Genomic DNA, 24,370 nt, shown 5'->3' with positions numbered 1-24,370 from the left:
CCCTCAAAAGTTTGATTTTATTGCAAAAAACCCCTTAAAAATTCAAAAAAATAAAAAAATTACAAAAAAATTCTAAAAAAGAACTAGAGACAATTCTAAATCCTTATGTGAAATTTGTTTCCAAAAATAATATCTTTTGCATCATATTTCATGGAGAGTAAGTTTGAAAAAAAAATATGCAGCTCATTTATTAACTCATGTTATTTTAACTTTTTTATGTCTACCATTATTTTTTCTACACAAATAATTATTTAAGTAAACTAATAAAAGTGGTTTCACTAATTTTAGAGGTGTTATGGATTAGTTATGAATTAATCTATCTGCAACACATTTACTCAATCTTGCATGTTACAATAACTATTTAAAAATTTTATGTATTTTTAGAAGATATAGGATCATGTAAGAAGACTAAAAAAATTTGTTTCATGATTTTTGGATTTGTAAATAATTAACTATGCATTTAACTCGAATTAATAAATGAATTGTATGTTTTTCTTTTTTTCAAACTTACTCTCCATGAAATATGATGCAAAGGATATTATTTTTGAAAACAAATTTCACAAAAGGTCTTATAATTGTCTCTAGTTTTTTTAAAGATTTTGTTTATTTTGTTTTTTTTTGAATTTTTGGGGGTGTTTTTTAACAAAAACAAACCTTTAGGGGTTTTTTGCAAAAAAAACTTTGTGGGGAAGTCAAAATCCAAGTGAATTTTGAGGGGTTTTTTTGCTTTTAAAAAAAAGATAATCCAACACCAATTGGATTTATCTGGACACACGAGCATGATTAGTCAGAGCACAATTAACAATTAGTCGGGGACAGCAACGGCACCAGCGACTGAGGAGCATCGATGGATCCAAAGGTGGGCAGCCACAAGCTGCGGTGCCCGTGCATGATGGGCTTGCCGGCGAGCAGCTTGGCGAGGATGCATCCGGTACTACACAAGTCTACCGCGACACCGTACTCGGTGGCGCCGAGCAGGAGCTCCAACGGGCGGTACTAGAGCGTGATGACGCGGCTGTTTCAGGTTTTTTTAGCTTCTGTTTCTGTTTGAAGTTCAGAAGTTAGAAGGCTAAATAAATGGGTTTGTTGGAAAATATTTTTTATAAAAATTAGAAATCTGTTTTTGAGAAAATTAACTAGAATTTAAAAGGCTAGTTGAGTGTAGTTTTTGTGAGAATTAGTGTACTGAGGAACTTAAAAAATTATTGTAAAATTCAACAACTAAAATCCAAAAACAGATTTTCAGAAAACCAAAAATATAATTTTTCAGAAAAATACAAACTACAACAGATCCGTTGTTGCCAATGCCGAGATTCCTTCGACATGTTGGAGATCGCACGCGTGTTGGGGTCAACAGGGCCGTTGTTGCCAATGCCGAGATTCCTGCCGACGTTGTGTTAGGCTGTTAGCACGGTGCATGACTGCTGGTGTTGGGCTAATAGCCAAACTCATGCGGGCTGGAACATGCCATGAACGACTGTTGGATGTTTGGATGGATTTGGATTATCGTGGACTCGGATTGGATTTGGATTCCACAGACTTGCTATTGATTTGGATTGGATAAGTGCGTTCCTTTTGTTGCACTTCAATTGGATTGCTTTGTTTGGATTTGGATCTCAATCCAATACCAGGTCTAGATGCGAGCCTCTTTTTACGTTTACTTCACAAAACGCCGTGCATCGTGATCAATCCTAACGCTGGATGGCCATGTTTGATACCAGATTAACACGTGTAAATTCTTTGTGCACCGCATCACCATCTAAAATTGAGATCAACTGCAGCCAATGTTCATTTGGATATAACATGGCCACGAGCTACATGATAACATACCTTCATGGAAAGCATTATAATGCGCTCAGCTTTTTACACAAACATATAAGAAACCTTGTACAAAAGGCACTCGCGTGTCCCAAGCCAAGTCATAAAACTACTAATGCCGTTCATCGCGTGAGTCGCAACCAAATCGTGAATCAATTATTCCTCACGCCTACATGATCATCTTGAACCTTTCTCGCGCAACTTTTTCTCTTTCATGGAAGATAAACTAGCGTAGGTAGGTCCCCTCATCATTTTCCTAAATACTGTCATACTTCCTTGTGCATTCTGTCTACTGCTGCCATTTTTTAATGAGGCCAGGTATCTGAAAAATGTAGCATACAAAGCATTACGGTTAAGGAAAGAAGAGAAAGAAAACAGAGAAAAATAGCAAATAAAGGTAAAACATGGGTTAATTACTGACCTCGACACCATTAGGCCCTATTTTGTTTCGAGATATGAAATTCAGTATGTGTGATGCAAATTCTTCAGGTACATCTTCCTGAAATGAAGTTTTTGATCATCTGTCAAAGCTGGTAAACGTTTGTAATTCATCGGTAAAAAATATTGCTAATAGCAATGCTTCCAAAAGAAAAGATGTTCACAAACTATAGCAGAACACAACGAAAAACACTCAACAAATGAACCATTGGTTGCTGGTTCATGCAATGTCCCTACATGTTGGAAAAATCTGTGCCATTTTCAAAGTAGCCCTAGAGCATCTAGGCAGACTGGGATCATCACAAGCTCTAGAAGCAGAGAGAAATCAGCATTTTAAACCACTGAGAAATGAGAATGAAACTAGAGGGATGATGCAAAAGATCCTAGCCTTGAAGGAATTAAATGATTAGAAAGGGGCCCGTGGTATGATTACAATAACTTATATCAAACATATTAAGAGTTAACCTGTATGGCATGCCCAGTGTTTCGAACCACCACCATTTGAAATTTTCCTTGCATTTGACCAATTGTTAAAGCTCTGCAAAACGTATTAACCAATACATTACACAATTGTCCTCTAGAATGGATCATGGAGTGATAGAACGTTTCACATTACAGAACACTAATAATTATGAGGGAAATAAGATCACATGCTCATCAGTTCTATAAGAGGTTTGGCTTCAATGAAAACAGCATTTCTATAATGAACTGGCACCATCCAATTTGCGATTCAAAAGCTCTAGCAACAAAAACTGGAAAGAAATTCTGTATTTTGTCAGCCTTAATCATGATAGTCTGATCCCTAATCCAATCTCTTTACCAACAGCTAATAAACCATTAAACCATAAATCTTAAAAATATGCTACCGATTAGCTTTGCAAACTCATGGGGATCCTACATCTGGTGGAAGTAACAAGCAGCAAAAAGTGCGATGACACTGAGTTAAGTGATGATATTAAGCGTTGGGCAGAAGTAATGGTCATGGACAAGAAAATAGATAATTTCTCACACTCGGATATAACAGACCTGTCCAGTCTATCGGTGCCAGCTAATAACAGGATCTTTTGCACTGGACAAGATAAGAACTTGTCTGAAAGACCCTCATACCTAACAAAGAAACATTTACGTATTTTAGTTTCAACCAATCACAGAAGAGAATTTAGTAAAAAGGCCTTTGAAGACTAAAACGATTTTGGTAAAAATGACAGCAATATCATAAAGAAATCATCTGATTAAAAGCATACCATCCTTTCCAGTACTTTTCTGTTTCCTCAAGAGGAGTGCGATATGTATAGCTGAAACAAAGTAAACAGTATACTTAGTTTCCAAATGATAGCCAATACTAAGTATGCAAATGGCAACCAAAATGTAAGCATAATTTTTTATGCATGTAGAACTGCAAGATACAATCCTACAAACATGCACTATGCAAGCTATTGCTCACCATTCCCGTGATTCATCATATTTCAAGGTAGATGGAATGGACACACGAGCAGACTCAATGTTCCTTAACGGACCACCTTTGACACCCCATTCAATCTGCATAATTTTCAAATTAAATTAACAAGAATTAAGGTGCAGGAGATAAGTTGAACAAGGTTTACTGCTGCTTTAGTAAGCAATTATATTCACATGGTTTTATAAGCATGCCACTGATTCGAAATTGAAATTAATTCCTAATTTATGTTCCTTTATATTTCATACTGTTGCATTTTTGTGGCAGTGTCATGTACAACACTAAATCCATATCAGTAACTCATTTCAGCTTAATAAGCTGAACATGAGATCATTTTAGATACTGAGGAGAACAGACATATTTAAAGCTGATTTGAGGTGACCACAAGCAATGTAGGTCCAAATCAACATACTGCTTTTTCGATGCTAGGGAAGTGCTGTGCCCGATTTCCTAAGATCTTCTGCATATGAAACAGTGAAGCCATTGCTGTTCCCTGTTTAAGAAAAAGATGTGCCCAGAATCAGCAATGAGCAAGATTGTAAAACCATAACTTAAGCTGCTACATAAGGAAAAACTCTTACTAACCTCAACTACATCAACAACAACAAGTCCATGAAGATTACGAATTTCTTTTCTTGCAGCCACGTGTACAGCTACTGAACCACCCATGCTAGAAAGGAAGTTCAAGCATTCCATAGTTAAGTTTTTTTATCACTAGTAGCTGTCAATAAAACTATTCAAAATGAACAAGCTTGCTGAATCTAAAAGGGAAAAGGAAGAATTTTATTAATCATACAGGTAATAACATATATGAAGCTGGAGGTGATTAAGAGAATGATGTTTCAGTGGTTGTCTCAACTTTCAAAACCATGAAAATTAACTTCTGCAGGCCAATTTTAGTAATTCATTCACTCCTCTGCTAGTGTTGTCTTTTGGAAAGCCACATCCATATTGAACTAGGACTTTCAGTCAATCTTTGTAGACTACATCAGATACAGGATGCACGCACAAAAGAAAACAATAGAAAAAAATACATAGTGCTGTCTCACCTATGCCCAACGAGTATAATTGCTGGTGGTGAATCTCCATACATTGTACGTATAACAGCTAAGACATCATTGGTGAGAGTCTGCAGTGGCGAACTATCGAGTTTTAAAAGACTGACATGTGTTCAGCAGACGCCAACAAGTCACAAAACAACTCAAAGTATAAGAAGTATAGCCATCAATCAACTCATAAGCATGAGAGTGCAACCATCAATCATAACTAACAAGTTGGAAACATGAAGGACATACTTCGATGGACAAATCCAAATCATCGCTTGTGGTAGATCTTCCATGTCCCCGTAGATCCATGGCAACAACACGAGCCTTGTCCTTTATATGACTTGCTGCTAGAGCAAATGAAAGCCTAAGGTAGATTGAGGGGTAACCACAGCAATGTAAGCACATCTTTATTCAATTAACAAGTTGCTATGACAACATTTCATAAGTATGCAAGTCAGTCACTTAAAGCAATTTTTACAAGATTATGGGAAATAAAAGGCAAATATTTCGTTAATATGCTGTTCCCTACCAAAAGAAAAAATCAAGATCAATTATTAACGCTGTCAAGAAAAAAAAACAAATTGATTCCAGCTTTGCTACATTCAGCATTTATCATTTTGGGGGCTTAACTATTAGTCAAAAAAGAAATTTTGACAAAAACATGTCACAACTCTGCAACAGAAGATGGGATTGGTACATTATCAATAGCACCTGGGAGACTCGACTCCGGAAAGGCTTGCTCTAGAAATTCAGCAAGATGCACATGCGCCTCTACACTTCGCAACACTGGCATTTGACATTGTATTATTCCAGCACAGCCCTTGAGCTCCAATTTTTCGCTCCCATCAATTTGAGTGTTAAAAAACCAGCTGCCGTTTGCACGTTTTTTATACTCCATCCTCAGCGATACCGTTACCGTTTAGAACTAAAGAGTGAGTGAGTGGCACGAGTCCTATCAACACTGAGAACCATGCTAAGCATTTCTAGCAAGTACCGAGCCATGGACGTTACCGCAATTCACCAGCACAACGTGTAACGAATTCATAGATAAACCACGGCGCAGACGTACCCCGAGTAGCCGCCTCCGTGCAGGCAGAACACGACGGGCCCCTCCGATCCGGCCGTGTACACATTGAAAACCTAAACAAAAAAAAAGCCCAAGAAAAAAAAAAGAAAGACCCAATATTTAGATCGCATCACAGCGGAAGCGCAGAACATAAGCACCCCCGAAAGATTCCGTCTTGTCGAACGCACGTCGTCGGTGTCGGGGGTGGCGACGCGGCGCTCCTCGTCGAAGTAGTCGGACCAGTCCAGCGGCGCGTACTTGTGGAGCGAGTGGCTGCTGCGAGGCACCGAGTTAGGGCATCGGGGGCCGGTAAGGGGGTGGGTGACGGGTCTCTTACTGCGTGGCAGGGCGAGGCGGGACGGCGGCGGCGGATCCGCCGGCGGGCTCCTCCTCCCCATCCTCCTGCAGGCAGGAGAGCGGTGCGGGTTCCATGCAAGGCGCTGCGGGTGCTCTGGCGAAGAAGCCGGCGGTGCTCGCGTCGCGAGGAGAAGCCGCGAGAGGGGGGAGGGGGAGTGGGGGACACGACGGCAAGGAGGGTGACGACTGACGAGGGGAAACGGAGTTGGAGAAGCAAGGGAACATGCAGCGGGAGATTCTCAGATTAATACGCTTTCTCCCAGCCGAGGCGGTTTTCTGCTGTACGCTTTGTCCTGCCCGGCACGACAGATGGCAGCCCTGAGCCGAAGTCAGACCGGGGAGCCAGGTGGCAGTAGCCGATTAGATATGGCACGGCACCGCCAGTCGCTGGCCACACCGCCGCAGGGCATGCAGCGCCGCCCGTGGAGGTGGTGGAGCTGCGCGTAGCAAAGAGTTAATTATGTATTTAACTTGGTTTAATAGATATATTTTTTATAGAAATTTTTTAATTCTTTTATGAGTATAAATATTTTTATCACGTAGATCATGTTATAAAAAAATAAAAAAAAAATATTTCACTTAATTTGATGCTCAGATAAATTAGTTATTGATTTTACAAGATTGAGCCAATTTTTAGTTTTTTTTGGTTGAACTCAAATAAAAATCGAGCAAACTGCTCGATAAATCAGAAAACCGAGCGGTTACCGATAATACGGAAAATTCGAGAAAAGCGCTCGATAAATCGAGAAAAACGCTCAGTAACTGGTCCGATTCGACCGATTACCGAACGGAGAACCTTGCATTTTTTGTCTAAATTTTAAATTTTAGCAAATGAATTTTGTACGAATTTTAGCTGAATTTCGAGCGCATTTTCGGTTACCGCTAGGGAGCTATTACCGTTTCAAAAACAGTAAATAAAACCCTGATGTACCTAGCCTGAGCCAAAATAGCCATACCTTGTGCTAGCCCATTTGACGCGGCACACTTGACCAGCTTTAGTACATATATGTCTATTTATATGTTTATTGTGAGGTATATATCTACACTGAAAACTTCAGTAGTATATTAGCACACGATTACATGTTGCAGAGTGGATTTTTTATCATGAATATTAACCCATATGAGAAATAATACACACGATTACACACTGCTGAGTGTATTTTTTTATCATAAATATTAACCCATATATCATACCACAGAGTGATTTTCTCATAAATAAACTTCTAGCTTCTACCAAAATTACTTTTAAACAATCCTATTTATTAAGTCAGCTTATAAAAACCAAAAGCATAACCAAACACACTAAAGAAACCAGAGCAGCTATTGGCTATTTTTTTATTCTTGTAGGCTTGTGGCTGTGGAGTAGACAGTCTACCATAGAGTCAGCAATCAACTGAACGCCCCGACGCCAGCAGTAAAACCATGTAGCAAAATAAAAACATAACGCCGTCTGTGGGATTCGAACCCACGACCACACGGTTAAAAGCCGTGCGCTCTACCGACTGAGCTAAGACGGCTTGCGTTTTAAACTATAACATACTTATTATCAATCATAAGAACAAGGACGTAGCTGAGGTGATGAGTAAATTGGCCAAACACTTACCAACTGCTTGCAAATGGGAATGGACAATGCAAAATGAACTTCGAGATGGATCTACCAAAAGAAAAGGTTTACATGGAAGAACGTAATACACCGCGTTACACTGGTCCCGAAGCTCTCTAGTTGCTAATCACTACTTGTGGAAAATGCAATGGTGTAGGCTACTGCGGCTTATGCACATTTTCACCTGAAACACGCACCAGAGCAGGTTGCTGCCTTATCCTGGATAGGAGAATGGAGACCTCCTGCGTTGCGAGATCCATCCGCTCATTCGATAGGAGAATGGAGACCTCCTGCGTTGCGAGATTCATCCGCTCACTCGATTTGGCCGCTTCGCTCACCAGTGCAGAGGCCATGGAGTGCAATGCTTCCACTCTCTCAGATGCTTCTCTGTGAGAGGGAGCTGGAGCTCCATTCAAGGATTTGGAATGTGGTGGCTGGGTTCTGCGCCACCGGAGAGGAAGGTAGCGGTCCGGGATCTGAAAGTGGTAAGTGTTGAGAGCACGCGGAGGGCATGCCGGCAGAGGATCCCTGAGGACTCGAACATTTGGCAGCTGCAAGAAATTAGCTCCACTCTTTGGTTCTACGTGACATTACATGTTTTTAAAAATAAACATATCATCGTTCCAACGAGTGATAGGTTAAAAAAATAAAAATACAACATTTCATTCCTTTTAAAATTCAAAACACTATAAAAATAGTCATGTACAATTGGAAAAAAGTTACAGTCTAGAGGATGTTATCATCTAGCTCTAAAAAAATTCAAATAAAAATATAACATGTACAATAAGAAACAAAAATGACAAATTTCAGCTAAGTATGTACGAATTTCAGCATCCCTAAAATTTATCTTTTCTGTTTTCACTGTACACGCAACTTTTTTTGCTAATTTTTTTTAGCTAGATGATAGGATCATCTGTACTATAATTTTTTAGAAAATTTCATGACTATTTATATATAGTGTTTTAAATTTTGAGAGCAATGAAATATTGTATTTTGTCATCCTTCCAACGGACGACAATAGTCTAGATATACGATTTTTCAAAATAGGAACCTATTTTTGTAATTGTTATTTAAAAAAATATAAATAAATAAGGTCTATCTGGAGACAACCTTTGTTTTTTCAAGAAATCCTATTACAATAGATGCACATACAAACTCACACCACCACACTCACATAACACATACTAAAGATCGAATATGCGAAACTTAGAGATTGACGAAGTCACCACACGCGCCTCGCTATCGACAGGTACATCGCATATCACTGGAAAAAAATTCACTTTAATAATACACACATTGAGCAAATTTAAAGTTTAATCGATACACCTCCACTATTCAACCAAGTCAAGCTTGATTCACGACAACTTCTGGGCTTTCAATATTAAACACGAAACGTGCGAGCACGTGCGGATCCTTTTTCAAGAGATGCATGAAGCTTGTGAAATCTCCACATTTTGTCGAGGCATTAATTCATAATATAATAGACTGGATGCTCCTACTGTTTGACGACGATGTCATGTCCTCCAGGGTCACGCTTTGTAATCGAGTCTTGACTCAAGGAATGTTGTAGATAAAGACCAGCTCGTCCGAAATCATGACTTCACGAGGAATTGAATTATTTCCCGTGAAATTCTCCATCTTTTTCCGTAACTCAAGAGTCAAGCGTGTACTGAGTTCTCCAGCTGTGTTTCGGTTGAAAGAATTAACAAGCATTCGTTTAAAAGAACATGTAAGAAAAGAAAAAAGAAAAAAAGAAGTCTTGATGGTAGGTGCCAACAGCCTATTACATTTGTAACGAGCATGGCAACTTCATATTGACGAAAACAACAACGGCCTTTCCAACGATGTCACTAAAATTTTTCAGGCTTTGCAAATTTCTATTTTTAAAAAATTGTTTAATGATTTAAGAATTTTTAGGGGCTACGCGGACACGTACCTTTTTGTCACAAATTATGAAGTCCACTCTCCCGCTTAAAAAGATGGTAGACCAACACACCCACCAAGTACAATATGAGCCATTGATCTAGGCCCTAAACCTTATTGATCGTCCATAGACCCCGTCCAGGTAAGTATGTTGGAACTACCCCCTGCCTCGTGCTCACATAGCCCGCTGGCTCGCCGGTAGGTGATTAGAGTCACCGGTACGGGGCTACAGACGATTCCGCGCGCCTGCGTATCACAAGCTCGGAACGTTCGCTGGGCGCTAATGACGCCGAAGCTAATTTGGCCATTTGGGCGCACCAAGCCTTGTCATTTGGGCCTGCTGCTTCGTTTGTAATTTGGGCCTTAGGGATGCCTCGAAGCACCTTATGCGCTTTTGAATATTAGGGATGCCTAGAAGTACTTATGCGCTTTTGAATAAGGCTATGTGTGGTAAGGCTCCATTTACAAGCTCTATGTTAAATCTTATATTTATATATTAAGATAAAATAGTTTAAATTTCTATTTTAAAATTAAATAGAAGTAAAATGGTTCACTAAATCCTCTTAGTGAAATTTCTGCTTCGAAAATTCTTAAAGATTGAGTTCTGTCAAACAAGCCAAAGATGATGTGCAACCACATGGAGACTCGTTTTAATATTTTTTGAAAACACATGAAGACTCGTGAAATCTTTGGCATATCCATGGATCCGGTATCAGCTTGCCGGGCGAGGACATGACGAGACCACGCCCTTCATTCGTTGGCAATGATGCATGATAGACTGGCCGCAGCTAGCTTGTTACACTTGACGAATGCCACATCCTCCAAGTTGACACTATGTAGCCATGCATAGACCTCAGGGAACGTGCGATGGACGAGACCTCGGCTGGAACCAGAGATATATAAACGTCGGAGTCGTGATCGAGCTCACGGAGAAAGCGTATTGTTTCGTGTAGAACTCTCCGTATTTTGCATCATCCAAGAGATTCAAGCATGTACCAAGTTCTCCTGAAGCATTTCAGGGCAAGCTAGAAAGAAAAGAAGCATGTGTGGAACCAACTACCAGGTTGATGTCTTGGTAGACGCCAACAGCTGAATCAAAACCTAGCTAGGAACGTTTACCTGCAAACAGGCGTACATTTTGTTCGTCACATGGACGTGCAGCCATCTCCATGTGCATCGATCGGGCGGCGCATGCAACAACAGCAGCCCATGCATGTGCAGTGCAGGTACCGTGCCAATGTAGTCAGTCTGCGACCACCCTGATCGATGACGAGGAGCACATGCCAACAAACACCTCTCGCACCTGGCACTGGCACTGGATAATGGAGTGCTGTGACCAGCTTGATTCACGGATCCGGCCCTTGTTCCCAATTCCATCTACGGCCCTTGTTTCCAATTCCATCTACGCGCGTCCCAACCACATGCATGCATGATGCATGGCCTACAAACTCCAAGACTCATCGCTGTCACGGGCCATATAGTTTGTGATTGGTCTACAAACCCTTACAAGTTTTGCTCCTATATATCGTATATACAGTTTGAGCAGAGTTGTATTTATTAAAAAAATATTTAATTTGTTGTATCTGTTTGAAAATATTGATCTGAGTTTTTATTTGGTTAATCAAATCTGCAGACGTATAGGTGAATGTAAAAGTTGATATTGTGATTGATTACTCACGTAAATATGATTTGTAATACTAACAAGTGGACTCAGCTACATAGACACGTACATGAGTTTGCACCTGACGAGCTAGATTACGAATATATATTTGCATTCACCGATCATAATATGAAAATATATTAGATTATAGACATTCACGATATTAGATTTCTGCATGCAGATATCCAATCAACCCCATAGTAAGTAATTAAAGCCTCCCCGGGATGCATGCTACCACGCGTTGCATGAGGATCACATGCTGCCACGATCAGCTCCACCGGCTGGGGTGGCAAGCTGGCCAATAAAAAAATTACGGATAATAAGCATTGAATTGAAATCGGGGACGAGAGGACGTGGCGTTGCTGTCGGTTGCCGGCCAATTGGCAGGGCCAGCCGATGTGTTCCACGTGTTACGGTCTGACTGGTGCCATGTGTAGGCTGTGGGCCCGCCAACGTGAAGAACGAGTGGATTAGCCCTCACCGTCGGATCGAGATTTCACGGATGGCGGGGCTGTAAAGGTCAATGGCCTTTTTCTTGGCACAGATAAACACTTTTATGCCCACCTACCTGCAGAATATATTGCTTGGCTGAATGGTTAAACATCCTAAATTTGTAAATTTGCGAGCTCAAATCCTGCTGCTGAATGCACGCAAACTCGAACGTTCTATACGTGTGTATGAACTCGGCCTCAACAGAGTACCTCTCCAAAAGTCGGAATATGAACAGAGTTACCTGTAGGTAGGGGCGAAGCTAGACTTTAATTGACGGTGGTGTTAAATACACAATCCAAAATAAATATTGATCCTAAAACTTAATTTATCGCATATATGATCAAAATTAAACATACTAAATTTTTTATTTACCCTAATACACTGGCACAGGGTACCACCCGCTAGCTTCGCCCATGCCAGTAGGAAATCACTTTGATTTCATGCATTAGTAGACATCATAAGCGCTGAACTTGTCCTACAATGCTCACACAGATATGGGCCGTTGGATTATGATCCTATGATACACTGCATGCACCCGGTTATATTGCAACATAGGGTCCTCGTATATAAGGCTAATGTGTCCAAATGCGGGGATCAATTGAAAGTTCATAGCGTAAGGATACTCCCAATGTATAGTGTCATTCCATAAGACATTAGCACTGGGAGTATACGAATTCAGATCCTGTGATTTCATCCTTTAAAATTAAACAAGAATAGTATTTTGTAAGAAGAGTCGTTGTAATTACTATATCAATTCTATTTCTTACAAAAATACTGTAACATGGAATCTTATTTATACATTGAAGATCCAACTGCTTAAAAAAACTAGTCATCCGGACTTTACTTAGGGTAACTTTAGTGGTGGTAGATAGTAGTAAGTTTTTATTATTATGGTATATAGAGAAAAGAGAAATAGATGGAGGTAGAGATGAAATTGACGTGAAGAAAAAATCTTGCTCATATAGAAAAAAATCTTAAAGAGCTAGCTCTTAAATAATAAAAAGATAACTCTAAACACTATAAGATATTAAATATTAAAAACGAGTTTTTTTAAAAAATTTAAGAGAAATAAAAGATAGTAGCTCAAGATAACTCCGGAAGATGTTAGGATCTCAATTCTAGAGTACATGGAAGGGCATCGCGTCGATTGGTTGATTTAAAGCTAGGAGTCTCGCTCATCGCATCTCGCCCCCGTCCTCTTCGTCCCTTCCCACCCCTTCCTTCACTTTGGAAGCTTCTTCCCCCTACCCACCTGCACACGGACACCCGGTGCCTTGCGGACCCCCTCGTCACGGGGAGAAGCGAGCAGGAGCTCGATTGGAGGAGGGGTGGACCGGTCGCTCGCCCGAGCTCCAGCTCCCCCGTCAGGAAGCCTAACCTAGCTCGTCATTGAGGCGAGGATCTCGGCTTCTCGAGGAGGCTCGCGCAGCGCAGTTCGTCGCTCGATGCTCCTGGCCGGATCGTCATCAGTTCGCCCGTCGCACCGTGATTGCTAGGTACGCGATCTCCAGTACCTAGTCGTTCGATTTGCCCCTTCCTTTCGTATTTCGGGAAAATGATTTGCATCTCCGAGTCGCTGCGCGCTTGTCCTAGCAGGAGCGCAAGCGAAATTTCAGAATCTTTAGATGCTGTGACGGAATAATTTCTCTCTCTTTTTTTTCCAAATCCAAGCTCAGATTTTGTTAATCGGCAAGGTGTTCTGTTCGATTACATGTTACCGTTGTTCAGAAATAACCGCCGCTGAATTACAGTGAGCTTTTTTTCTGAAGAAAATTGAAGCGATCTAGTGGCTAGATGGAAAATCCAGCGTAGTGCCTTCCGCTTCCATTTTCTGCGATCGGATTGATTGGTGCCAGGCAGTAGGCAGCGAACAGAGGCCAAGCTGGATATGACGTGGCTACAGTCCATCGGCACGCAATCAGACGGTGGGGCCCCAGCTGCCACTATATATCATCGACTGGCTTGGTTTGGGTTGATTTCGCTGACGACGACGAGGCTCATGTGATCTGATGCCGAAACGTAAGGAGCACAATCACTAGAGAGAAGAAAAACACACACCCAAAAAAAAAAAAACTTATGCACGTTCCATCTCTCACTGGAGCAAGCGACGGATGCAGCGAAGTCATAAAGTGAGGCTAATCTTCTTACTCCTCCTTATTTTGTTGCTAATCACCCGAGACTAGGGTTTATAAATTCATAGAAAATCGTCAATTTCGTCCGTACCGAATATTGATTTTCGAATTTCAATTCAAAAATTTTAAAAATAAACTAGAGATAATTCTAAGAACTTTTATGAAAAATTCAAAAACAATACCTTTTGCATCGTATTTCACAGAGAGAATGTTGGGAAAAAAAAGAAAAAGTATGCTTTAAAAAATGTGCAACTTATTTATTAACTTATATTAAGAAAAATATTAACATGTAAATACATATTTTTTATGTATAGGGTATACTTTAAGAGGATCTATAAAATTAGTTTTATTTTATTTAAAATTTATTAATTTCTTCATAATTTTTACAAAGTTCACAAACATAAAGGAAACATGTAAGAAAAAGTATTGTAATTAACTTCCTCATGTCTATTATTATTTTTACTACACAAAACATTGTTTAATTAAACTAATAAATGTGGTTCCACTAATTTTAGGTGTGATGGATTAATTATGAATTAATCTAGTTACAACATATTTACTCAATCATGCATGTTACAATAACTATTTCATGATTTCATGTATTTTTTGAAAAATAGAGGATCATGTAAGAAGACTAAACAATTGGTTTCATGATTTTTAGATTAGCAAATAATTAACTATGCATTTAACTGGTTTAGCAAATAAAATTTCTCACATAAAATATATAATTTTTTATGAGTATAAATATTTTTATCATATATATCATGTTACAAGGAACCAACAAAATTTCTTTAACTTGATTTGGAGCTTTGATAATTTAGTTATCAATTTTACAAGGTTGATCTATTTTTATGATTTTTCTTGAATTCCACTCTAATTTGATAAACCGAATAGTTTTTGATAGGATTCGAGCGATTTTTACCATAAACAAAATGTGAAAAATATGATGAGTTTTTGATAAAATTCAATCAATTTTTGCTCGCCCGATAATCCAATCATTTTTGCTACGATCAAATCAGTTAGACTAAGTAAATTCGACTAAATTCTCACCAAATTTCACGATATTCGTGAAACCACTGAGTGACGCATTTCGATCCACTAACAAATTTTTTAACCCTGGCCAAGACACGTAGAAAGATCGCCGAACAATCATGTCGCATTTAGCATAGTAAAGAATTCAGCCGAAGCCTGCTGGTAGTTGTTTGCTTCGGCAGCTCTCTTGTCCACTCGCGGGAAGCGGAAGAAGAGGATTAGCTGCTTAAATAATTAAGTAATCGGAAAGCTAACTAGGATCAGATTTATTAATACCATCCTTAATCGATTTTTGTTAGTGTCTAAAATACATTCACGAATATATTTTTATTTTAATCGTCCTAACAGTTATTCTTCATGGTTTTCGTTATGAAGAGATTTTCAAAATCATTCATTTTAAAATAGAATTTTATCTTCTCTTTCTTCATAGATTCTTTCGAATAGAAGCTATTATAGATAAGAGAATATAAGAAAGATAAATAAAAAAAATATAGTTAGAAATGGTCTAACAATAGGCAGATTTGAGGGGCATAGCAATTGGCGAGCGACGCTGTTGCTGCCATGTGGACGCGGGCTTGGACTCGGATTTGTCCTGCGGGAGCGGGAATCACCGGCCTTTACACCTAGTTCACGGGATGGACAGGACAGAGTTCGTGGCGGAGTTGCGTTTCGGCTCTTTTTTTTAGGTGGGGATGCTCCAGAAGTTGACAGCGCAGGAGCGGCGATGCAATCATGCAATGCTTGGTGTAAGAATCAAGAACGGGCCGAGTCTAGACAAACCGACTTTTGCTTTTGCAAGAAACGGCTGGAATATGGCTAGGTTCTTTTGCTACTCTACCGAATCTTTTTCTTGGGATCTCTTCCGATAATAAATAAATAAATAAATCACAAGAGGAACAAATGATGTGCGAATCAGCATCTCTGCTCCTTGAGCCATCCCTTAAGAATCCATACTGGACATCACTGCCATCCATGTAATGGCATGGGTTGGGCTATCGGTGTGTTTGGTTGTTTAAATTTATTCTAATTTGATTTAATAGATTGTATAATCATAAGTAAAAAGCATATTTGTTTTTCCATATCTATTGTTACAGTTTGCTTCAACAATGCAAATATATCTATTTAGTCTCGCCCGACAGATATATCTTTTCATGTAGATGGGTTAACTGTTAGTATCATAAAATTATCTTTACATGATATCATAATTTTAATTCTTGTATTAGTTCAAACGGTCTCAGATTCAGTTAACCGAATAAAAACTTAACTTAGTTTGTCTAGACAAATACAATCAACTAAACATGATTTTTTAATAAATATAACTCCGTTCAATTCGTTTCTGCCCCGCCACACTATACATTGCAACTCTATAAAATCCATACGAAAAACCAAACACAGCTAGGTTTTCCGATCAGGAGCCCGCAGAACTGCAGCATGTTTAGGCAGTAGGCACACCCGCACAATAACACCCCCCTCCGGCGTTCCCCTCCCACGAGATCATGGCCGGATGGCCCTATGGAAGCTCCCATGCTCCCATCTGATGAGCTGATCCGATCCGATGTGACGGAAACATACGAACGAGTTGTGGCAAGATCCCCTAGGTGACTTCAACTGTGGAACTAATTCTCCCAGCCACGAGTTTAGCAAGTTAGGCAAGAACTTAAGGGTGCGGTTCGCAATAAAAAAAAAACTCAAAGGGTACGAACCAAAAGATTTCTAGTTTCGTCTGGTTCAGTCGAGTGATTGAGTTGATGTTTTGTCTATTAGATGCCGCAAGGGGTATTAACTGTGGTCCCAATTCGTTCATGTGATTGTTTCGGGTTTCGCCAATGTTTTTTTAGGAAAACTATCGTGGCAAGTTTTATTAATCATCAAATAACTGATATATCGTTTACCAAAGTTGAAATTAAAAAACTTGGTGGTTCCTCATGCCAAACAGTCGGCCGGAACACTGCTCCTCCTAGCTAACACATGAGGCAATGCTAATATAATTTGGTCAAACCCTCCTGCTGTGACATTGCAATCTTCATAAACAGCTACTGTTGCTGTAACAGAGATCCCACCCGCCAGCATTGTCGAAACAACTTCCATACAGGCAGAGCAGACGATGGTCTTATTGTAACCAGTGCTAATCACCAGATCCAAGCTATCCCGAACAGCCGTCACTTCCGCCATCAAGGCCTATAAAATATAATCGATCTTCCTGTTGCAAGAAACAATGAAATTTCCTTTTATCATCATTAATGATAGCCCCAGTAGCTCCCGATTTAGTTTCATCATCATACGATGCGTCAACATTGAGAAACATCATTCCCTCCTTCTATTTCAGCCACCCACTCCTCTGCACCTGTGAAGGTTTCTGTTTTGCTTCGTAGAAATTTGTGGCTACAACTCTTACGGACATAGCTGATCTTCCTGTGTTCTGAACCTTTTCGCCACGAACGAGTTGTCTCCTCTACCACCGGATGTACCAGCACCAACTAGAGTCCTGTTTATTTCAGATTATAAAAACTAGATTGTGATCAAAATTTAAAAGCTGAAACAAACAGTTAGATTATAAAAGCTGAATTCTGATCACAATCTAAAAACTGAAACAAACAGCTGGTTGGAAAAACTGGATTGTTACAATCCAACACATAGATTGTAACAATCCAACAATCTGTCTTCTACCAGATTGTAACAATCTAGCAATCTATCTTTCACCAGATTGTAACAATCTACATCCAACTTTTACAATCCAGCTTCTTACAATCCACAATTCATAAGCTGCTTTTCACAATATACAGCTAAAACAAACAGGACCTAAGACGAGCTCCTGGATTGAAACCACCCCGAGATAAGGTGTTGAACCATTAGAACTTTGAATTAGTTCCTCTAGTATTGCAAGTCCAACTCGATCTACTCTCTTCGCTTCTTCACACTGTTATACCTAGCTTCTACTTCATTTGCCCGGTTTTCACTTCTTCTATCTATACTGTTAGAATAGGCTCAAGGGATTTTCATCGTGGGCGAAAATCTCGTCGTGAAGAGATTTTCGTCTCTTCAGCGCTCCAATAATTTTCCTTCATGGTTCCTGTCATGAAGTGATTCTCAGAGTCATTCTTTTCAAGACGGGATTCTCTATTCTTTCACTTCGTGATTTAACTCGAAGGGAAACTGTTGAAGATGAGAGAAAATAAAGGGAATGAGAACATGGAGTAAATCGGGAAGAAAACAAAATGAAAGAAATATGGTTAGAGTCTTATACCCAGCTTCTCCTGTACTTTCTTCGCCCGGCTGCACGAGAACAGGAAATGTCTTCGTATTTATGGCCGGAGTTGCAACATGTTTAAATTCAAATTGAGTGATTGAGTTGATGTCTCGTATTTATGGCCGGAGTCGGAACCTGCTGCGTGGTAGAGGAAAGATTTAAGAGGGTGGTACTAGAGCTACAGATAAACCAACACGATTGGACGGTGCAAAAGGTATAGTATTTTGACAAGGGAATAGCTGTGTTGTGTATTATGATTCAGTTTAAATTCAAATTAAATCATATCAATTCGGGGCATGTTTGGGTTATGCTAGCCCTGGCATGCCAAGTTGTTGGCGCGCCAAATACTTACGGACGTTTTCTACGCCTGCAATTCGCCCAAGCGCGAGCAGGAAAATATACTCCATGGGCTGAACCTGAACGAGCCGAAGTCAGAGATTGGACAAGCCAAAACTTGGTGCCACTCTAAACAATGGCCAACAGAACCTAGACGAGCCAATATTTGGCGGGGCCAGCGTTGGCTTCCATCGCGCCCTTGGATCCAAACCTCAAATGATTAGGGCAGGGGGAGAAAACTTTTTCTATTTTTAAGTAATTCTTCAATTCTTCACTACTGCGCTGCATCACCCTTTCTCCAAAATTCCGGCCTACCTACAATTCTTTACTTTTCAAGGGTAATTTTTGCACGCAATGTAACGTGATTCCATACTTGCATTTCCCGTTTCCCTTTTTTTGCCTCTAATTCTTTTCCTTACCATTTCCTTGTTTCTCCGACACCTCATAAATAAAGTGCAGGCAGAGGCGCAGGAGGAGGAGGCAGCCTCAGCGACGCTACCACCCACGCGGACGGCAATAATGGACGGACACCACTCGCCGCCGGCGCAGCCGGACCGGGGCGGCAGCTTCAACTACGACATAGAGAGCACGGACGTCGGCGGCGCGTGGGCGGGGCCGGACGCGTCGTCGGAGGCGCTGCTGAGGTACGACGACGACGGCCCTCGGGAGCCGCTGCTGCGGAAGCGCACCGTGAATACCACCTCCCAGATCGCCATCGTCGGCGCCAACGTCTGCCCCATCGAGAGCCTCGACTACGAGTACGTGCCCCCAAACCGTCTCCATACCTCTCCTCTCCGTCTCTCCCTTCCATCGATCTTCTCGGCTTCCTGAGAGCTCGTCGGGTTGATTTGAGGAAAATTTCTATTTGATTGTAATGTTTCTTCGTGGTGATCGTGACGAACGATCGTTGTTATTAGTTTATCTTAGCCACCAGAAAGTTCGGATCTTATGGTGCGTTTGGAAGACCAAAAAGTGATCCTTGAGTATCGATCCTAGAAAGCGTGATCATTAATGCGCCCTTTCTCAGTTGAAGTTTGTAAGCAATTCATTTACTGACTACATCGATGACAATGCCACGTTTAGGTTGTATTCGTACGGTTGGCGAGTACTCAACAGGGGAGGGAGGCCAATCGGTACATTGTTGGGATTTTGATTGGTCCAATGCCAGAATCTTTCTTTGGTGACATTATGCATATATTTTAATGAAGCATTGGTATTAAGTATAAATTCTAGAAACGATTGCACAAAAGCTGCTGTTGAAGAAGGAAACAAACCGGGCTGGTTTGGTTCCTGCCCCATGCGCCGTGCCAATAACTTTTTGAAATGTGGCAACTGTGAGAACACACAAAAAACAATAATGTGTTTGTATCTTGTAATAAAAATCAATTTATGCGAATTTAGAATTTTAGATGATTTTAATGGGCTACAATGCAAAGGTAAGAAATTTGCCAAGAAACTGAGAAGATGCCAACTGCAAAAAAAATTGCCGTTGATTTAGAAGCTAGCAGATGACTGATTTCTGAAGAGAAGCAAATATAAAGCATACGAAATTGCAGACTGTACAGTTGTTATGTTACTTACCCTCTAACAATTTTTGTACTGCATGTTTCAGAATTGTGGAAAACGACCTTTTCAAGCAAGATTGGCGATCAAGAAAGAAGAAGCAGATATTCCAGTATATTGTTCTGAAATGGACCTTAGTTCTTCTCATTGGCCTGTTCACTGGACTTGTTGGCTTCTTCAACAACCTTGCAGTTGAAAATATTGCTGGATTCAAACTGTTGCTCACAAGTGAACTAATGCTTAAGCAGAGGTAATGCTTCACCCAGACGATTTTCCCATTTTACTGGAAGTTATAGCTTAATTCCTCTTGCTGTTCTGCAACTTGTCATGTATTATCATCATGCAAATTGAATAAATTGCACAAGGTTTATTGGCTCACAGCAACAGAATAATGTGAAGTGTCAATGGCTTGTTGCTTCCAGTGCAGGTACTTCACAGCATTTCTGGCATATGGAGGTTGCAATCTAGTCTTGGCAGCCACAGCTGCGGCAATCTGCGCTTACATAGCACCTGCTGCTGCTGGGTCTGGTATCCCTGAAGTCAAAGCATACCTTAATGGAGTCGACGCATATTCTATATTAGCTCCCAGTACACTCTTTGTTAAGGTAAAATCCAACTCAGATTAAAATACGTTCAGCCTTTTTGTTTTTTTTTTCCAAGGAAATCAAGTTTGATTTCTTACTCTCCGAGTAAGTGTACACTATATTAAATTTTTGGGCTACCTTATCTGATTGGATCACTAAGATTTTTTTTTCATCATTTGCATACTATGTTCTGAAGTGCTCTCGGTAGTTGTTGTAGAACTCCTTCAGCACTTCTCGGTATTACTAGGCACTATTGCACAAAGATCTGTCTTTGAAATCTAAAGCTGCATTGACAGCCATAATATCTCTTTTTTGTTTTGAGAATACTCGTAATACCTTGCTCATTTATATTGATTTTATTTTTTAGCAATTGCAGCAAATTCAAATGAGTGTCATTGTTAGCATTTCTTTGGAGATGTGTTGCCAAAGGGATCCTGTTACTTCACAACGCTTATCCTTTTGTGATGCTTAGGCAGAAATGTTCTTTTAGATCAGCTTACAGTGTATATAGCCGATAATGTATTCAGAGTCATGATGTATAACCAGCTTGTTTGTGGTTGTCACATGATCCCACCATGACTACTTGTTTGGCTAATTGGTGGTTAGAGTAGGATCATCTAGTTCTGAAAACATTCTTTTATTTCTCTGCAGATATTTGGTTCAATACTTGGAGTTTCAGCTGGATTTGTGCTCGGAAAGGAAGGTCCAATGGTACATACAGGAGCATGCATTGCCAACTTGCTTGGTCAAGGGGGGTCACGCAAGTACCATCTTACATGTAACTGGCTCAGATATTTTAAAAACGATAGGGATAGACGGGATTTGATTACTTGTGGGTCTGCTGCTGGAGTTGCAGCAGCATTCCGAGCGCCAGTTGGTGGTGTGCTCTTTGCTCTTGAGGAAGCAGCATCATGGTAGAAACCCTTTCCCTTGTCAAACTATTATATCATATTTTAGCATGTGCTATAATCTTGTCATATGCGCTTGGAATTATGACAACCTTGTCACCAAACTGAAAATGCAAATCTCGATTCACAAATGCAGTAGTCCTAGCCCATAGGTATATAACTTTTACTATATAAACTGACATGTAGATCGTATAGATAAGAATCATAGTTTGCATTATATCAGTATGCTGATAGGAAAACTGTGAAAATGGACGAACCCGATTGCAACTACCCTTGATGGGTGATTTGAACATCTTTCATTTTTTGCATGTGGCACCATTTTTTCATGACAGTAGAGCTCTCTACATTTTTTAGGTGGCGAAGTGCTCTTCTGTGGAGAACATTCTTTACAACTGCTGTTGTTGCTGTTGTGTTGAGGGGCCTGATCGAGCTCTGTCGTAGTGGAAAATGCGGTCTGTTTGGTCAAGGAGGGTTGATTATGTTTGACCTCAGCGCAACCATCCCGACATACAGTACCCAAGATGTAATTGCAATTATTGTCCTTGGAATAATTGGCGGGGTCTTTGGAGGCCTGTTCAACTTTCTCTTGGATAGGATTCTCCGTGCCTACAGTTTCATCAATGAGTATGGATCAAGCATATACATCGGTCTACACAATAAGTTTTACTTTGAAATGCTGTCTCACTTACATTGTTGTATCTAACTTGTGTGTGCAGGAGAGGTGCTCCATACAAGATCCTTCTCACCATCACAATATCGATTATCACATCAGCATGCTCCTATGGGCTCCCTTGGCTTGCTCCGTGCACTCCGTGCCCTGTTGATACCGTGGAGGAGTGCCCCACCATTGGCCGCTCTGGAAATTTTAAGAATTTCCAATGCCCGCCGGGTCAATACAACGGTCTTGCGTCGCTCTTCTTCAACACAAATGACGATGCCATCCGCAATCTGTTCAGCAGTGGCACCGAGAAAGAGTTCCACATGTCCACTCTTTTCACCTTCTTCACTGCTATCTACTGCCTTGGCCTTGTGACTTATGGTATTGCCGTCCCGTCTGGTCTCTTTATCCCTGTTATACTTGCTGGGGCTACATATGGGCGCATAGTGGGGACTCTTCTTGGCCCAATATCAGACCTTGATCCCGGACGCTTCGCGCTTCTTGGTGCGGCATCTTTCCTCGGTGGAACAATGAGGATGACCGTCTCGGTCTGTGTGATACTTCTGGAGCTCACCAATGACCTCCATATGCTCCCGTTGGTCATGCTCGTTCTTCTGATATCGAAGACTATAGCCGATAGCTTTAACAAAGGGGTTTATGATCAGATTGTGGTGATGAAAGGTTTGCCATTCCTGGAGGCTCATGCTGAACCATACATGAGGCACTTGGTTGCTGGTGATGTTGTGTCTGGACCGCTGATCTCCTTTTCAGGTGTTGAGAAAGTGGGGAACATTGTTCAAGCGTTAAGGATCACAGGCCACAATGGATTTCCTGTTGTTGATGAGCCACCTCTATCAGAAGCTCCAGAGCTGGTTGGGCTCGTGCTTAGGTCCCATCTGTTGGTTTTGCTGAAAGGCAAGACTTTCATGAAAGAGAAGGTGAAAACCAGCGGCAGCTTCGTGCTACAAAGATTTGGTGCCTTTGATTTTGCCAAGGCCGGCTCTGGAAAAGGTCTGAAGATTGAGGATCTGGATTTTACCGATGAGGAAATGGACATGTATGTCGATCTGCATCCAGTTACAAATACGTCACCATACACAGTAGTTGAGACCATGTCACTTGCAAAGGCTGCGGTCCTTTTGCGGGCACTAGGATTAAGGCACCTGCTGGTTGTGCCGAAGATTCCAGGGGTGAGCTCTCTTTCTCCACATCTTACTCTAGTGATCAAATATTGCAGTACACTGGACTCTCTTTTGACATGATATGGAGTTCACGTGTAGCATAACATGCCTTTTTTTTACAAACCTGTGTCGGTAACGAATTTCTATTTTGTTCCATTGCAGAGGCCACCCATTGTTGGGATCCTCACGAGGCACGATTTAATGCCGGAGCACATTCATGGGCTGTTCCCGAAGCTCCGTAAATCGCATTGAGGAATCATTCAGTACCATGTTTTGCTGTTGCCTTGTAGCTTAGCTGTATGAAGGGAAGCTGCCTTTTGCAATATTCGCTGCCCCCTCTGGCTTTTTGCTTGGCTTTTTATTTCTTCTGGAGTACTTCAAAATCTTAAAAGATTGAATAATATTGCATCTATTGTAAAGAGTTGATTCCCCCTATCAGCAATCAAGTGGATTTTTCTGTTCATGTTTGTCGACAATTGATAAAGTTAATTATGTAAATGCTTATATAAAGTAGTGATATCTAGTCCTCAACTGTATGTATAGGAGATATGTGATTTTATACACGTTCATGCGTCCCTTAGAATAATAGTATTATGACCTATTTTGCATTGATTAAACTTAGAAAAAGATAACTATAATGGGATATATCTCGATTGAATCCTAAGGATATAGACAAATTCTCTCGAATTCTAAATCCTGAAGCTCATATCAGATGATTCCTTGTTCTAGGCTCCGACCTAGCTCGAAATCTCGCTCTCGGTCTATCTCCTCCTTATATAGTCAGGGCAGAGAAGTCATATTACACTTACACCTATATGGTAGATACCCGCTCTTAAAATATACCATATTTCTATTAAATATGTAATTATT

At 40.5% G+C, this 24,370-nt stretch overlaps 2 protein-coding genes and 2 non-coding genes across 10 annotated transcripts; 1 reads left to right on the top strand and 3 right to left on the bottom strand.

Annotated features, from left to right (window-relative positions):
- Window positions 1-1,765: 1,765 nt before the first annotated feature.
- On the bottom strand, window positions 1,766-6,396 carry LOC133924280 (uncharacterized). Of its 4 annotated transcripts, none has more exons than XM_062369750.1 (13): window positions 6,162-6,396; window positions 6,013-6,100; window positions 5,828-5,898; window positions 5,008-5,102; window positions 4,762-4,841; window positions 4,298-4,382; window positions 4,125-4,205; window positions 3,701-3,795; window positions 3,501-3,551; window positions 3,283-3,363; window positions 2,722-2,794; window positions 2,240-2,317; window positions 1,766-2,140 (listed from the first exon to the last, which is right to left on the bottom strand). In XM_062369750.1, the coding sequence occupies exons 1-13, from the start codon at window positions 6,220-6,222 to the stop codon at window positions 2,108-2,110; spliced, it is 972 nt and encodes a 323-aa protein (XP_062225734.1). In that variant the 5' UTR covers window positions 6,223-6,396; the 3' UTR covers window positions 1,766-2,107. The 4 variants fall into 4 exon arrangements, with proteins under 4 accessions (XP_062225734.1, XP_062225735.1, XP_062225732.1 ...); XM_062369751.1 differs by having other exon boundaries at window positions 6,013-6,097; XM_062369748.1 differs by having other exon boundaries at window positions 5,008-5,122; window positions 6,162-6,271.
- A 1,229-nt stretch (window positions 6,397-7,625) lies between these two features.
- TRNAK-UUU (transfer RNA lysine (anticodon UUU)) lies at window positions 7,626-7,698 on the bottom strand. Its single transcript has one exon. It is a non-coding gene; the product is annotated as a tRNA-Lys (tRNA).
- A 1,999-nt stretch (window positions 7,699-9,697) lies between these two features.
- Window positions 9,698-9,857, bottom strand: LOC133925738 (U1 spliceosomal RNA). The gene has a single exon (XR_009911005.1). It is a non-coding gene; the product is annotated as a U1 spliceosomal RNA (small nuclear RNA).
- A 3,169-nt stretch (window positions 9,858-13,026) lies between these two features.
- LOC133924279 (chloride channel protein CLC-c-like) lies at window positions 13,027-23,963 on the top strand. 4 transcript variants are annotated; one of them, XM_062369746.1, is made up of 8 exons: window positions 13,027-13,355; window positions 19,066-19,364; window positions 20,219-20,419; window positions 20,597-20,774; window positions 21,405-21,667; window positions 22,016-22,285; window positions 22,378-23,509; window positions 23,663-23,963. In XM_062369746.1, exons 2-8 carry the CDS (start codon window positions 19,126-19,128, stop codon window positions 23,750-23,752), a joined length of 2,373 nt encoding a protein of 790 aa, XP_062225730.1. In that variant the 5' UTR covers window positions 13,027-13,355; window positions 19,066-19,125; the 3' UTR covers window positions 23,753-23,963. The 4 variants fall into 4 exon arrangements, with proteins under 4 accessions (XP_062225730.1, XP_062225728.1, XP_062225727.1 ...); XM_062369744.1 differs by having other exon boundaries at window positions 19,061-19,364; XM_062369743.1 differs by lacking the exon at window positions 13,027-13,355 and adding an exon at window positions 13,970-13,988 and having other exon boundaries at window positions 19,061-19,364.
- Window positions 23,964-24,370: the final 407 nt, after the last annotated feature.

Source organism: Phragmites australis, chromosome 7 (genome assembly GCF_958298935.1).
Source record: "Phragmites australis chromosome 7, lpPhrAust1.1, whole genome shotgun sequence".
NCBI classification, from domain to species: Eukaryota; Viridiplantae; Streptophyta; class Magnoliopsida; order Poales; family Poaceae; genus Phragmites; species Phragmites australis.
This window is presented reverse-complemented; position numbering and strand designations above follow the sequence as displayed.